We start from the raw sequence: 13969 nt of genomic DNA on the forward strand, positions 1-13969 counted from the left end.
AACCTCTGGCTCTGGTTTGTGGATGTACTCTCTGTATTCTACACTGTATCCAAGGACCGGAGTACCACCATCATGTCTTGGTGGTTTCCAGACAATTGACACACTGCCCTTGGTTGAACTGACAATCTTCGGCTTAGTTGGGCGAGAAGCAACAACCAGAGGATCGGCTGCTCTGAATGATGCAGATTGTTCACTTGGAGGACTCAGACCAGCCTCATTTTCAGCATAGACTCTGAAGTCATACTCACAACCCTTGCGGAGTTTGGTTGCTACTGTGGTACATTCAACAACTGGATCTTTGTTCACACGGATCCAGTGCATACCAGTCTTCTCACGGCGCTCAATCACATATCCAGTGACGGGGCTGCCGCCATCACTGGCTGGCTTGCACCAGGTGAGGGTCATTGAATCACCAGTTATGTCAGTGACATCAACATTAGTTGGAGCAGTGGCAAAAGTGTATGGATCTGTGATCTTTACAGCATCACATTCCAGAGCCTCACCAAGTCCATGCTTGTTGACAGCCAAAACCCTGAAGATATATTCGTTGCCCTTAAGTAGTCCTGTGACTTTGAGGTATGTTTTTGTGACGTCTCCCTTCACCACTGTCCATGCCAAGCGACTGGTCTCACGCTTCTCAACAACGTAATGTGTGATGTCAGCACCACCGGTTTCCTGAGGGGGACCCCATGACAGAGTGCACGCCTCAGCTGTGAGACCTGTGATCTGCAGAGGTCCTGCTGAGGGTCCTGGCTTATCTAGAATCACACAGTTTATTGGCATGGTAACTGTCCCCCCAATATTCTGTAGAGTCAGAGCATACTGTCCAGAATCTGTTCTGACGCTATCCTTCACAATGACATAAGTGCTGGTATCTGTTGAAACAATCTGGATCCTGGCTCTCAGCTCAATCTCTTTGCCATCCTTGGTCCAGGATATGACAGGGGCAGGACGTCCAGCAAGGTCAGCATTCATTTTCAGAGTTTCTCCTGCTTTCACAAGCAATGTCTCTCTGAACTTGACATCCATCATGATGCGTGGTGGATCCACATCATCCTTGACAGTGATGGGGCCAGTGTTGTCAGATGGTTCACTAAACAATCCAGCTGCATTCTTAGCAATAACACGGAAGTCATACTGACTGTTCTCTGTCAGGCCTGTTGCATCGTAGTGGGTCTCAGGCACATTGGTGAAGTTGCACCTTGTCCAGCGTCCTTCAGGAAGGTCTCTGCGTTCAATGGTGTAGCCAGAAACTTTGGCTCCACCATCATACTCTGGTTTATCCCAAGACAAGGACACAGATGTTCTGGTAACAGCAGTGACCACAGGTGTGCCTGGTGGGTCACAAGGATCTCTGGCTGCTACAGCTTCACAGGCCTTGCTGCATTTACCGATACCAGCAATATTTTCAGCATAGACACGGTATTCATACATCATTCCCTCTTCAATTCCATTGACTTTGTATTCTGTGTCTTTAATCATTCCTCTGTTCATCTTTGTCCAAAGAATACTAGAACGCTCCTTCCTTTCCAGATGGTAGCCCACAACAGGACTGCCACCATCAACGACTGGCTCATTCCAAGTCACCAACATGTAAGACTTGGTGGCCAACTTCACTATAGGTGTGGAAGGAGGTCCAGGTTGTTTGAAGTTATATTGAGCAGTGATTCCAGGTGAATCAACATATGTACTCTTTCCATAACGGTTTACTGCATAGATACGGAATTGGTATTCTGCTCCGTGTGTCAGGCGGCCAGCCTTAAAAGATGTTCTGGCAACATTACTTGCTACCATCTGCCATTCTTGCGTGTTTGTGTCCCTCTTCTGCACAATATAGTTACTGATGGAGCAGCCACCATCATAGTCTGGTGGAGACCAGGACAGTGTGATGCTGTCTGATGTCACTGAATCCACCTTGACACCTTTAGGTGCACCTGGTTTATCCAGGACAACAACTCCAATATCTGCAGTGACAGTTCCTCCTGTGTTTGCCAGGGTGACCTCATACTTGCCAACATGTTCTCTGCTAGCCTCTTTGATGATCATTTTGGATGAGGTTGCAGTGTTTAAGATGGTTACTGATGATGTTTGCTTCAAAGGAAGGCCATCCTTCTTCCAGGATACAACAGGTTTAGGCCTGCCTCTGACTGGAACCTCAAGAGTGAGGTCACCTCCAGCTTTTACACTGTATGTGGTAAACAGTAAGTTGACCGATGGTTCAATTGTAACATCCTTTGCAACCACAGGCAAACCAAGATCCTTTGGCTCACTCTTTCCCTTCTCATTGATTGCAACAACTCTGAATAAATAGGCTTCATTAGGAGTCAGATTAGGAATAGTTGCTTCAGTCAGCTTGACTGTGCATGCTGTGCCCCATTTATCTCCACTCTTGGGCTTGAACTCTACATTGTAGCACATTACTTTGGTTCCACCATCATGAGCAGGTTTGTCCCATGCCAGTGACACGCTGGTCTTTGTCAAATCTACAACGCTAACCTTGTTTGGTGGCAGCGGTACTTCAGACACTTTGATTTCTTTAGTTTCAACCATCTGTCCTTGGCCATATTCATTAACAGCACAGACTCTGAAGTAGAAAATTCCACCCTCAGGCAGCTCTTCAATCTTGAATGAGTTGGCCAAGCAGTTGCTGGTGACAGTAGTATAGGCCTTTCTGACAGACTCTCTCTTCTCTACAATGTAGTTTGTGATTTTAGAACCACCATCAGTAAGTGGTGTATCCCAGGCAAGAGTCACTGAATCCTTCTTGAGCTCCTTCACAGAGAGGTTTTGTGGTGCACTTGGTGTATCCAAAATTCTCACAGCAACAATAGCAGATTTTGCACCACTGCTGTTCTCTAGTGTTAGTGAGTATTTGCCACTGTCAAAGCGGTTAACATTGTCAATGACAAGCATGGTGTATGAACTGGTGGTGTCAATTGCAGCTCGATCTGTGAGAGTACCCTCAACTTTCTCCCATTTCACAGCAGGTTCAGGCCTTCCTCTGATGGTGACAAACAGACGCAGGGTTCCACCTGCACGGACAGATACCACCTTCCTGAGATCAGCATCCAGCTCCATCTCTGGTGCCTCTACCCTGTCAGAAGTAACCACAGTGCTGTGGACATTGGCAGCCTCCCCCACTCCTTCAGAGTTGATAGCACAAACACGGAACTGGTATTCTCCACCCTCCTTCAGGTCATTGATAGTGAGTTTAGTGGCTTGTGTGCCAGTGGGTGGAGTGCACATGGTCCATTCTTTTTCAACTGGTGCCTCTACTGCAGGTGCTACTTCTGCCTCCTCTGCTGCTTCGGGCACTGGTGTATACTCCCTCATTTCAACAATGTAGCCCTTTACGTAGGCACCACCATCAAAGTCTGGTTTGCCCCAGGACAGAGACACAGAAGACTTTGTGTAGTCTGTCACCTTAGGATGGTGTGGAGGTCCAGGTGGTGTTGTGGCATCACACGCTCTATGGAGTAGGGACAATTCACTAAGGTCTCCCATTCCAGCCTCATTCTCAGCCGCAACACGGAACTCATAGAAGTGGTCCATCATCAGACCTGTGACCTTGAAGTAGTTGTCAGTCAGCTTTTGTCTGTTACATTTTGTCCACCTAATACTATCTTTGTCACGTTTTTCAAGGTGGTAGCCTTCAATTTCAGCTCCGCCAGTCTGTTCAGGAGCAGTCCATGACAGAACCATGGATTCCTTTGTGATCTGACTTGCTTCTGGAGATCCAGGAGCACTAGGTGGCTTATAAGGATTGCGTGCAATGACGGCTTCACTCTCGAGATAATCGCCAACACCATATTTGTTGACTGCCCTGACTCTGAAAATGTATTCATTTCCAGGAAGCAAACTTGTTAGTTTATGGTACAGACCCTTGATATTTGTTGCAGCTACTGTCCAGGACAACCTGCTAGTCTCTCTCTTCTCCAAGACATAGTGAGTGATACTAGCCCCACCATCCAGAGTTGGTTCTGCCCATGAAAGGATGCACCTGTCAGCCATGAGTCCTGTCATTCTCATGGGTCCAGCAGGTGGACCTGGTTTATCAAGGACTTTGACAGTGATAGGGAAGGGTTTTGTACCACCCAGATTTTTGAGTATCAAGTCATAGTGGCCACTATCAAGCTTGGTAACATCTTTAATGGTAATGGCTGCACGTTTTTGAGTAGTTTTCACTTCAATGCGCAGGGCTTTGTCCATTTCCTTACCCTCTTTAAGCCAGACAACATCAGGAATTGGTTTTCCATAGATGTCAGCATCAAGAAGCAAGTGTTCTCCAGCATTGATAATAATAACATCCTTGTATTTGGGATCCATTGAAGCCCTTGGTGGTTCAATTTCATCAGTAGCAGTGATGGGTCCAGAGCTGTCGGATGGCATGCTAAAGACTCCGGCTGCATTTCTTGCAATAACTCTGAATTCATACTGCTCATTCTCTGTCAGGCCAGTGATGGTATACTCAGTCTCAATTATATTAGTGAAATTAGCTCTCACCCAATGTCTATCAGGGGAGGAAAGATCTTTCCTCTCCACAATATATCCATTCACTTTGCTGCCACCATCATACTGAGGCTTGGTCCACTGAATCCTGATTATACTCTTAGAAATAGATACAGCTTCAGGAGCACCAGGAGGATCACATGGGTCACGAGCAACAAAGGACTCAGACACTTTACTGCATCTGCCAATGCCAACAATATTTTCAGCATAGACTCTGAATTCATAGCCAATACCCTCTTCTAGATTGGAGATCTTGAACTGAGTATCAGTGATAAGAGTCTTGTTCAGTTTGTTCCACATTATGCTGCTTCTCTCCTTGCTTTCTAGATGGTACCCAATAACTGTACTTCCACCATCATTGACCGGCTCATTCCATTCAATGATCATCATTTCCTTTGATGCAGATTTGACGAATGGTGTTCCTGGAGGCCCTGGTGGTTTGTATGGATATTGAACAACGATGGACTTGGAGTCCAGAGATGCACCCTTTCCGTATCTGTTTTCAGCTATGATTCTGAACTGGTATTCTGCCCCAGTCTTCAGCTTAGTGACCTTGAAAGCTGTTCTAGCAAGCTGTGTGGTGACTGACTGCCATGTCTGGGTGGTGGTGTCCCTCTTCTCCACTATATAGTTCTTTACTTGGCATCCACCCATGTACACTGGAGGCTCCCAGGAGAGATGAACAAAAGTGTTGCTCACTTCAACGACCTTGACTGGACCTTTTGGTGGACCAGGCTTGTCAAGGATAATGACAGTCACATCCTCAGTGATTGTGCTGGAATTATTGGTTGCTGTGATGGAATATTTGCCAAAGTCCTCCTTGCATGCCTCAGTAATTTTAATTCCAGTTGTTGTTGGTGTGTTTATGACATTGATTCTTGATGTCACCTTCAAAGACTGACCATCCTTGTTCCAGGACACTTTAGGTTTGGGCCTGCCAAGCACAGGGAACTCCAATTTCAAGTCCTTTCCAGCTAATACACTGTAGGTGTTAAATTGCATCTTAATGCTGGGATCCATAGTTATGTCATTGGCAACAATGGGTGCAGCAAGTGCGGTTGGCTCACTCTTTCCCTTCTCATTGTAAGCAATGATACGGAATAGGTATTCTGCTCCTGCTGTGAGGCCTGTGACAGTGCCCTCGCATGTCTTTGTATTTGTTGCAACTCCCCACTTATCTGTACCCTTGGGTTGCATCTCAATTAGGTAGCCACCAATTCTACTGCCGCCATCATGCTCAGGCTTCTCCCAGGCCAGTGAGATACTGGCCTTGGTGACATCAGTGAGGGAGATTTTTCCAACAGGAAGTGGTACCTCGGAGGCCTTAAAAGCTGCCTTTGTTTCAACAGCCTGGCCGATTCCATAGTCATTCTCAGCCATGACTCTGAAGTAGTACATAGCACCTTCAATCAAGTTCTCAACTTTGAATGTTGTCTTTGTGCATTTGGTTGAGACATTTGCATATGTCTTTCTGGTTGATTCACGTTTGTCAATGACATAGTTCTTGATTTTGGAACCTCCATCAATCAGTGGGGCATCCCATACAAGAGTGACAGAGTCCTTTTTGACTTCTTTCACCACAAGGTTCTGTGGGGAGCCAGGTGTATCCAGGACTTTTACAGCAACAAACTCAGACACAGTCCCACTGCTGTTCTCCAGGATCAGGGTGTATTTCCCAGAGTCACTCCGGTCACATGAGTCAATGGACAACTGTGTCAAGTTGAGAGCTTTCTCAACCACTGCTTTTTCAGTCAAGTCACCCTCATCTTTAGTCCACTTAATCTCAGGTGTTGGCCTGCCCTTAAATGGAATATGGATTCTAACAGATCCACCAGCTTTCACAGTGATGCCCTTCCTCAGCTCAGAGTGTAGGTGGATCACTGGTGGGTCCAACCTCTCCTCTGGCTTAGCTGTTCCAGAGAGAGCTGCTGGCTCACCAACTCCCAGTTTGTTCAAAGCACACACCTGTATCTTGTACTCCTGACCCTCAGTAAGTTTGGTTATTTCATATTTGTTGACACGCAGGCCAGTGGGGGGAGTAACCATGGTCCATTCCTCCTCCTCAGCCTTGCAGACTTCAACAATGTATCCTTGAATGGCGCTGCCACCATCAGACACAGGCTTACCCCATGACACGGTAATTGAACTATTTGTGGAGTCAATCACATTCACATATGCTGGGGCACCAGGTTTGTACTTGGGATCACTGGCCTTGTAGTATGAACTTGGAAGGCTTGGTTCTCCTGCTCCAACTACATTCTCAGCAGCCACTCTGAATTCATATTCATGGCCGGTGGTTAGGCCTGTAGCTCTAAAGGAGAGATCAGTGACTTTCTGTCTGTTGCATCTGGTCCATTTTATTCCATTTCTGTCCTTCTTTTCAATGATGTAATTGGTAATCTCACTGCCACCATCAGTCTCAGGGGCTGACCATGTGATGGTCATGCCATCGTGAGCAATGTTGGATACATCCTCAATATGAGGTGAACCAGGAGGAACAAATGGAGTCTTCATAATCACTCCACCAGACTCCAGTGGCTCACTGACTCCATAACTGTTAACTGCCATGACACGGAACATATACTCGTTGCCTTCAAGTAATTTGGTGACTTTGTAGCATGTGGTTTCACAGCTGTTGGAAACAACAGTCCAAGCTAGCCGGCTGGTCTCTCTTCTCTCAATTAAGTAGTGCTTAATAGGACTTCCTCCATCATGTAGAGGGGGGCGCCATACCAGTGTGCATCTGTCTTCAGCTACTCCAGCGATGTGGAGTGGTCCTTCACATTGGCTAGGCCTGTCCAGGACAACAACCTTGAATGGAACAGTTTCCTTGCCAGCCTCATTTGTCAGCTGAAGTGTGTAAATTCCACCATCAATTCTAACAGAGTCCTTAATGACAATCATTGCATGGTTTTCTGTGTTTTTAATCTCCAGTCTGAGTGTGTTCTCAATTGTTTTTTCATCCTTGAACCACTGGATTGTTGGGAGTGGCTTGCCATGGACGTCGGCATCCAGCTTAAAGGTCTCTCCGGCATTGATGACAATGGTCTTGATGAATGCTGGGTCAATGGAGAATTTGGGTGCTTCCAACTTATCACTTACAGTAATTGGTCCACTGTTATAGGATGGCTTACTGACGGTGCCTACAGCATTTTTAGCAATAACTCTAAAGTCACACTGTGCATTTTCAGTCAGACCAGTGACAGTGAACTGGGTCTCAATCACATTAGTGAAGTTTGCCCTCACCCACCTACCCTCTGGCAGATCACGCCTCTCCACAGTATAGCCAGTTATATTACTGCCACCATCATACTCTGGTTTAGTCCACTGGATGACAATGGTGTCCTTGGTCACATGGATGGCCTCTGGTGTGCCAGGAGGATCACATGGGTCACGGGCAACACAGCCCTCTGAGACCTTACTGCACCTGCCAATGCCAACTATATTTTCAGCATAAACCCGGTACTCATACTCAACACCCTCTTCCAATGGGTGACTCTTGAAAACAGTTTCGTGAATAAGTGTCTTGTTGATCTTGATCCAGAGTATACTATTCCTCTCTTTCTTTTCAAGATGGTAGCCAAGGACAGGGCTGCCTCCATCTTGGACAGGCTCGTGCCACTCAACAACCTGGTGGTCCCTAGAGAGAGAAGAGATGAAGGGAGTGCCTGGTGGGCCTGGCTCTCTGTATGGGTACTGAGCGACTACACTAGATGAATCCAGACCATGACTCTTGCCATAGCGGTTCTGAGCAATGATCCTAAACTGGTACTCAGCTCCAGTCTTCAGTCTAGGCACTTTGATGGTGGTTCTGGCATAGTTGATGCTGACATTTTCCCATGTTGTTGAAGTAGTAGCTCTCTTCTGTACAATGTAGTTAGAAATCTGGCAGCCACCATTGTGCTTCGGTGGATCCCATGAAAGAGTGACACTCTGTGTTGTGATTTCATCGAACCTCACAGGGCCGGATGGAGGGCCAGGCTTGTCAAGTACAATTATTTCAACTGTTGCGTCTTTCTTTCCAGCAGAGTTAGCAACATGTATACTGTACATGCCACCATCATCACCTGCTGCCTCCTTAATGCTCAGTGTTGTATGTGTTGGTGTGTTGAGAATGTTGACTCTGGTAGTGAACTTCAAAGAGGCTCCATCTTTCGTCCATGAGACTGTTGGTTTAGGTCGTCCAAAGAAGGGAATGTCAATCTTTAGGTCTTTGCCCACTTTGACACTGTAGCTGCTGAATGCTGGTCGAACATCTGGCTCAAAGACTAAGTCCTTGGTCATCACTGGACCAGCGAGGGCTTTGGGGTCACTCTTTCCCTTATCATTGACTGCTATAACTCTAAACAGATACTCCTCTCCTGGGTTCAGTTTAGAAACAGTAGTCTCCATTGTCTTAAATGTGTTAACACCAGACCACTTTTCCTGGCCCTTAAGTTGCACCTCGAGCAGGTACTGAATGACTCTGCTACCGCCATCATACTCAGGCCTCTCCCAGGCCAATGAGATGCTTGTTTTGGTTTGATCTGTAACAATCAAGTTCTTTGGACACTGGGGCACCTCTGAGGCCTTAAGAGGATCAGCAGTTGCTGCAGGAAGGCCAACACCATGTGCATTCTCAGCAAGGACTCGGAAATAGTAACTACAACCCTCCTGGAGTGGCTCAACCTTCCATGAAAGAGCATGACAATTTGTTACAACAGCTGCATACGTCTTGCGTGTGCTTTCTCTCTTTTCAACAATGTAGTTCTTGATCTTGGACCCACCATCCAACAAAGGTGACTCCCATGCCAGTGTCACAGACTGGTTTGTTATTTCTTTCACTTTCAAGTTAACAGGAGCACTAGGTGTGTCGAGAACACGGACAACAACAAATGCAGATTTGGTTCCACTGGCGTTCTCTGCAGTGATGGTGTATTTTCCACTGTCATTTCTGCTCATCTTATCAATTACAAGGGATGAGTAACTGCTGGTCACCTCGAGCTGAGCTGTCTCTTTAAGTGCAGCTTCATCTTTGTCCCATTTTATGGTAGGAGTGGGCCTTCCTTTGATAGGAATAAACAGTCTCAGGGAAGCTCCAGCTTTAATGGTCACAATCTTTCTCAGTTCTGGGTCAATGTCAAGGTCTGGCTCCTCTGCCCTGTCCTGGGCAACAACAGCTCCAGAGACATCAGCATGCTCACCAACTCCAACTTTGTTGATAGCACATACTCTAAACTTGTATGCCTGGTTTTCCTTCAGGTTTACAACTTCAAACTTGGTCTTCTTGACACCTGTTGGAGGTGTGCACATTGTCCATTCCTCAGCAGGGGCATCTGTGGCGGCTGCCTCGGCAGCTGGGGCTTCAGCAGGAGCCTCGGCTGGCACCGGTGTCTCTGTGGTAGTGCAACACTCAACAACATATCCCTGAACCTCACAGCCTCCATCACAGACCGGCTTGCCCCATGATAGGAATACGGATGTTTTGGTTGTGTCAGTTACTCTTGGATTGTGTGGTGGGCCAGGCCTGAAGATCGGATCAAGCGCTTTGAAGTATACAGTTGGGGAGCTTGGCTCACCAACGCCTACAGCATTCTCAGCTACAACTCTGAATTCGTAATTATGGCTTTCCATAAGTCCAGTGACCTTGAAAGTCAAGTCAGTGACTGTTTTCCTGTTGCATCTGGTCCATCTTACACCTTCTTTGTCATGTTTCTCAATTATGTATCCAGTGATAGGACTGCCTCCATCTTCAGAAGGAGCCTCCCAGGTGAGCATCATTGAATCTTTTTTAATATCTGAAACTTCCAACTTCTTAGGTGTGCCAGGCACTGCATATGGATCTTTTATTATGGCAGCATCAGACTCAAGTGGTGCACCAACTCCAAACTGGTTGACAGCATGGACTCTGAATATGTACTCATTTCCTTCCAGGAGCTTTGTGACCTTTAAACAAGTCTTCTCCACTTTTGGGTCAACAACAGTCCAGACTAGCCTGCTTGTCTCTCTCCTCTTTACAATGTAGTGAGAGATCTTGCTGCCACCATCTTGTAGTGGTGGTTTCCATGCGAGGCAGCATCTGTCTTTGGTTATTCCTGTAACAACAAAAGGTCCCTGTGGTTCGCCAGGTTTATCTAGAACAACAACATTGACCTGTACAGCCTTTTCTCCCCCTGGATTTTTCAGCAGCAGAGTGTATTGGCCTCCATCGGAAAGTTTAGCTTCCTTGACAGATATATAAGCTTTGGTGGGTGCATTTTTAATTTCTCTATGAATAGTGTTGCCCAGTTCCTGCTCTCCCTTCATCCAGTGGATAGAGGGCAATGGTTTGCCATGAACATCTGCATCAATCTTGAAGTTGTCTCCGGCATTAACTACAATAGTCTGTGTATACTCTGGGTCAATGCTGAGGCGTGGTGGTTCAATCTCATCCCTGGCAGTGATAGGACCAGTGCTGTAAGAGGGCATACTGAAAACAGCAGCAGCATTTCTGGCAATGACACGGAACTCATACTGATTGTCCTGCACAAGTCCGGTTGCAACGTATTCTGTCTCAATGACGTTAGTGAAGTTAGCCTTCAGCCAACGACCTTCAGGAAGATCCTTCTTTTCCACAATGTAACCTGTAACCTTTGCACCACCATCATATTCAGGCTTGGTCCAAACAATGGTCACGGAGTCCTTCGTGATCTTTGTGGCCTCTGGGGTGCCAGGGGGATCACAAGGATCTCTAGCAACTCGTGCCTCAGATACTTTGCTCGCTTTGCCTGTTCCAACAATATTTTCTGCATAAACTCTGTATTCATATTCCATTCCTGGTTCCAGATCAGCAGTCTTGAAAGTTTGGTCAGTAATAAGAGACTTGTTGAGTTTGACCCAAAGGATGCTGTTTCTCTCTTTGCGTTCAAGATGGTAGCCCAAGATAGTAGTTCCACCATCATTAACAGGTTCATTCCAGGCCACCACCATGCTGTCCTTGGTGCAGGCTGCAATGGATGGTGTTCCTGGTGGTCCTGGGAGCTTGTACGGGTATTGAGCCACGATACACTCCGTGAGAAGAGCTGGGCCTTTTCCATATCTGTTTTCTGCTGTGATTCTAAATTGATACTCCGAACCAGTCTTCAACCTGCCTGCCTTTATTTTGGTTCTTGCAAGATTAGGAGATACAACCATCCAGGTAGTTGTGGATGTTTCTCTCTTTTCCACAATGTAGTTTTTGATCGTGCAGCCACCATCATATTCTGGTCGGTTCCAGGAGATGGTTACACTGTCAGAAGTGACCTCCTCCACCTTAACTGGACCCCCCGGTTGTCCTGGTTTGTCTAGTACAACAATGCCAATGTTTGCTGTTGTCTCCCCTGCTGTGTTGCTAATGGTAATATTGTACTGTCCAACATCATCCCTATTAGCCTCTTTTATGTTGAAGTTCAGCATTGTCTCTGTTGCACTAAAGTTTACTCTGGTAGTTCTCTTCAGAGGCTGACCATCTTTTACCCATGAGACAGCTGCTTTGGGACGTGCAACATAAGGAACCTCTACTGTCAGGTCTTCTCCTGCCAACACACTGAATGTGTTGAACAACATCTTGACAACAGGTGCGAATACAAGATCTTTTACAATCACAGGCACACCAATCTGTCGTGGGTCGCTTGTTCCCTTCTCATTTCTTGCTGCGACACGGAACATGTATTCTTCACCTGCATTGAGTCCACTAATAGTAGCTTCTGTTTCCTTTACAATCACAGACTGGCTCCACTTATCAACACCCTTAGGCTGGATCTCAACAACATAACAGCCCACTCTGCTGCCCCCATCATGCTCTGGCTTCTCCCAGGAGAGGGTGACACTGCTCTTGGTAACATCCTTAAGGGAGACTTTGCCAGGTGGCTGTGGTTTCTCGGACACTTTAACTGATTCACCAGATTCAATGGGCAGGCCGATGCCATATTCATTCTCAGCCAAAACTCTGAAGTAATAGTTGCATCCTTCCAAGAGATGGTCAACTGTGAAGGTTGTGTGATGGCAGTTAGAACTGACTGTGGCATATGCTTTCCTTGTGGACTCGCGTTTTTCAACAATGTAATTTTTAACCTTAACTCCTCCATCATTCATTGGTGGATCCCAAGTCAGAGTGACACTTTCCTTCGTTATAGAAGTAATCTTGAGATTCTGTGGGGCACTTGGTGTGTCAAGCACCCTAACTTGGACTGTAACTGTCTTGGATCCAGAGCCGTTTTCAACCGTAAGATTATACTTTCCAGTGTCAAATCTGTTGACATTTTCAATTACAAGTGAGGTGTATGATGTTGTACTGTCAATGGTTGCCCTCTCAATACGCTCACCATCTCCTTTGGTCCATTTAGCCTGAGGAGCTGGTCTGCCTCTGATAGGCACAAACAGCCTGAGTGAGCAGCAAGCTCGAAGACTGACAACCTTGCGGAGCTCAGCATCCAAATCAATCTCAGGTGGCACGAGCCTGTCCTCTGCCTTGGTATTTTCAGGCACAGATGCTGCCTCTCCAACTCCTTCACTGTTGACAGCAGAGATGTTAATCTTGTACTCCTGGTTCTCCTTCAGGTTAATAATGGTGAACGAGGTGGCAAGGAGTCCTTCTTTGGGTGTCACAATGGTCCATTCCTCCTCTTCCTCCTTTTCAGATGGGATGCAGGTCTCAACAATGTAACCAGTGATGTCAGAGTCACCATCATATACAGGTTTGTTCCAGGCGACAGTAATTGAGGACCTGGTTGTGTCCAGGATTCTGGGGTTACATGGGGCCCCTGGCTTGTACAGTGCATCACTAGCCTTGTAGAATGGACTTGAGACACTTGGAGCACTCAATCCAGCAGCATTCTCAGCAATAATTCTGAATTTATATTCATGTCCGACAACAAGGCCTGCTGCCTTGAATTGTAGATCTTTGACCTTTCGCTTGTTGCATTTGACCCAGCGGAGGCCTATTCTGTCTTTCCTTTCAATATTGTAGTTGGTGATGGGAGTTCCACCATCACTAACAGGCGCTTGCCACATAACAACCATAGAATCTTTAGTAATAGCTGTCACTTCAGGATTTGTTGGAGGACCTGAAACCACATATGGGTTGTCTGCAATAGTGGGTTCTGAATCAAGATACTCGCCAAGTCCATATTTGTTTACTGCCATAACTCTGAAGATATATTCATTTCCTTTCAGCAGCTTGGTCACCTTATATTGTGTAACTTGCAAGTCTGAAATCACATTGGTCCAAACCAGTCTGCTTGACTCACGCTTCTCAATCACGTATCCTTCAATCTTGGCACCCCCATCATCTGCAGGTGGAGCCCAGGTGAGTACACAGTTGTCAGCATTGACATTGGACACCTCAAGAGGTCCAACTGGTGGTCCAGGTCTGTCGAGCACTTTAACATTAAAGATGTGCTTAGCAAATCCACCAACATTAGTGGCAGTCAAAACAAATTCTCCTCCATCTGATCTTATAGAG

General features: G+C 46.4%; 1 protein-coding gene across 1 annotated transcript in view; it reads right to left on the reverse strand.

Moving 5' to 3' along the window:
- Positions 1–13969, reverse strand: part of ttn.1 (titin, tandem duplicate 1) — a 125690-nt gene that overhangs the window by 27197 nt on the left and 84524 nt on the right. Inside the window, exon 144 of the mRNA XM_054614808.1 lies at positions 4–13905. Within this exon, the coding sequence (XP_054470783.1) occupies positions 4–13905 (13902 nt within the window). The remainder of the gene's footprint in view (positions 1–3; positions 13906–13969) is intronic.

This window comes from Anoplopoma fimbria, chromosome 16 (assembly GCF_027596085.1).
Source record: "Anoplopoma fimbria isolate UVic2021 breed Golden Eagle Sablefish chromosome 16, Afim_UVic_2022, whole genome shotgun sequence".
In the NCBI taxonomy this organism is placed as follows: Eukaryota; Metazoa; Chordata; class Actinopteri; order Perciformes; family Anoplopomatidae; genus Anoplopoma; species Anoplopoma fimbria.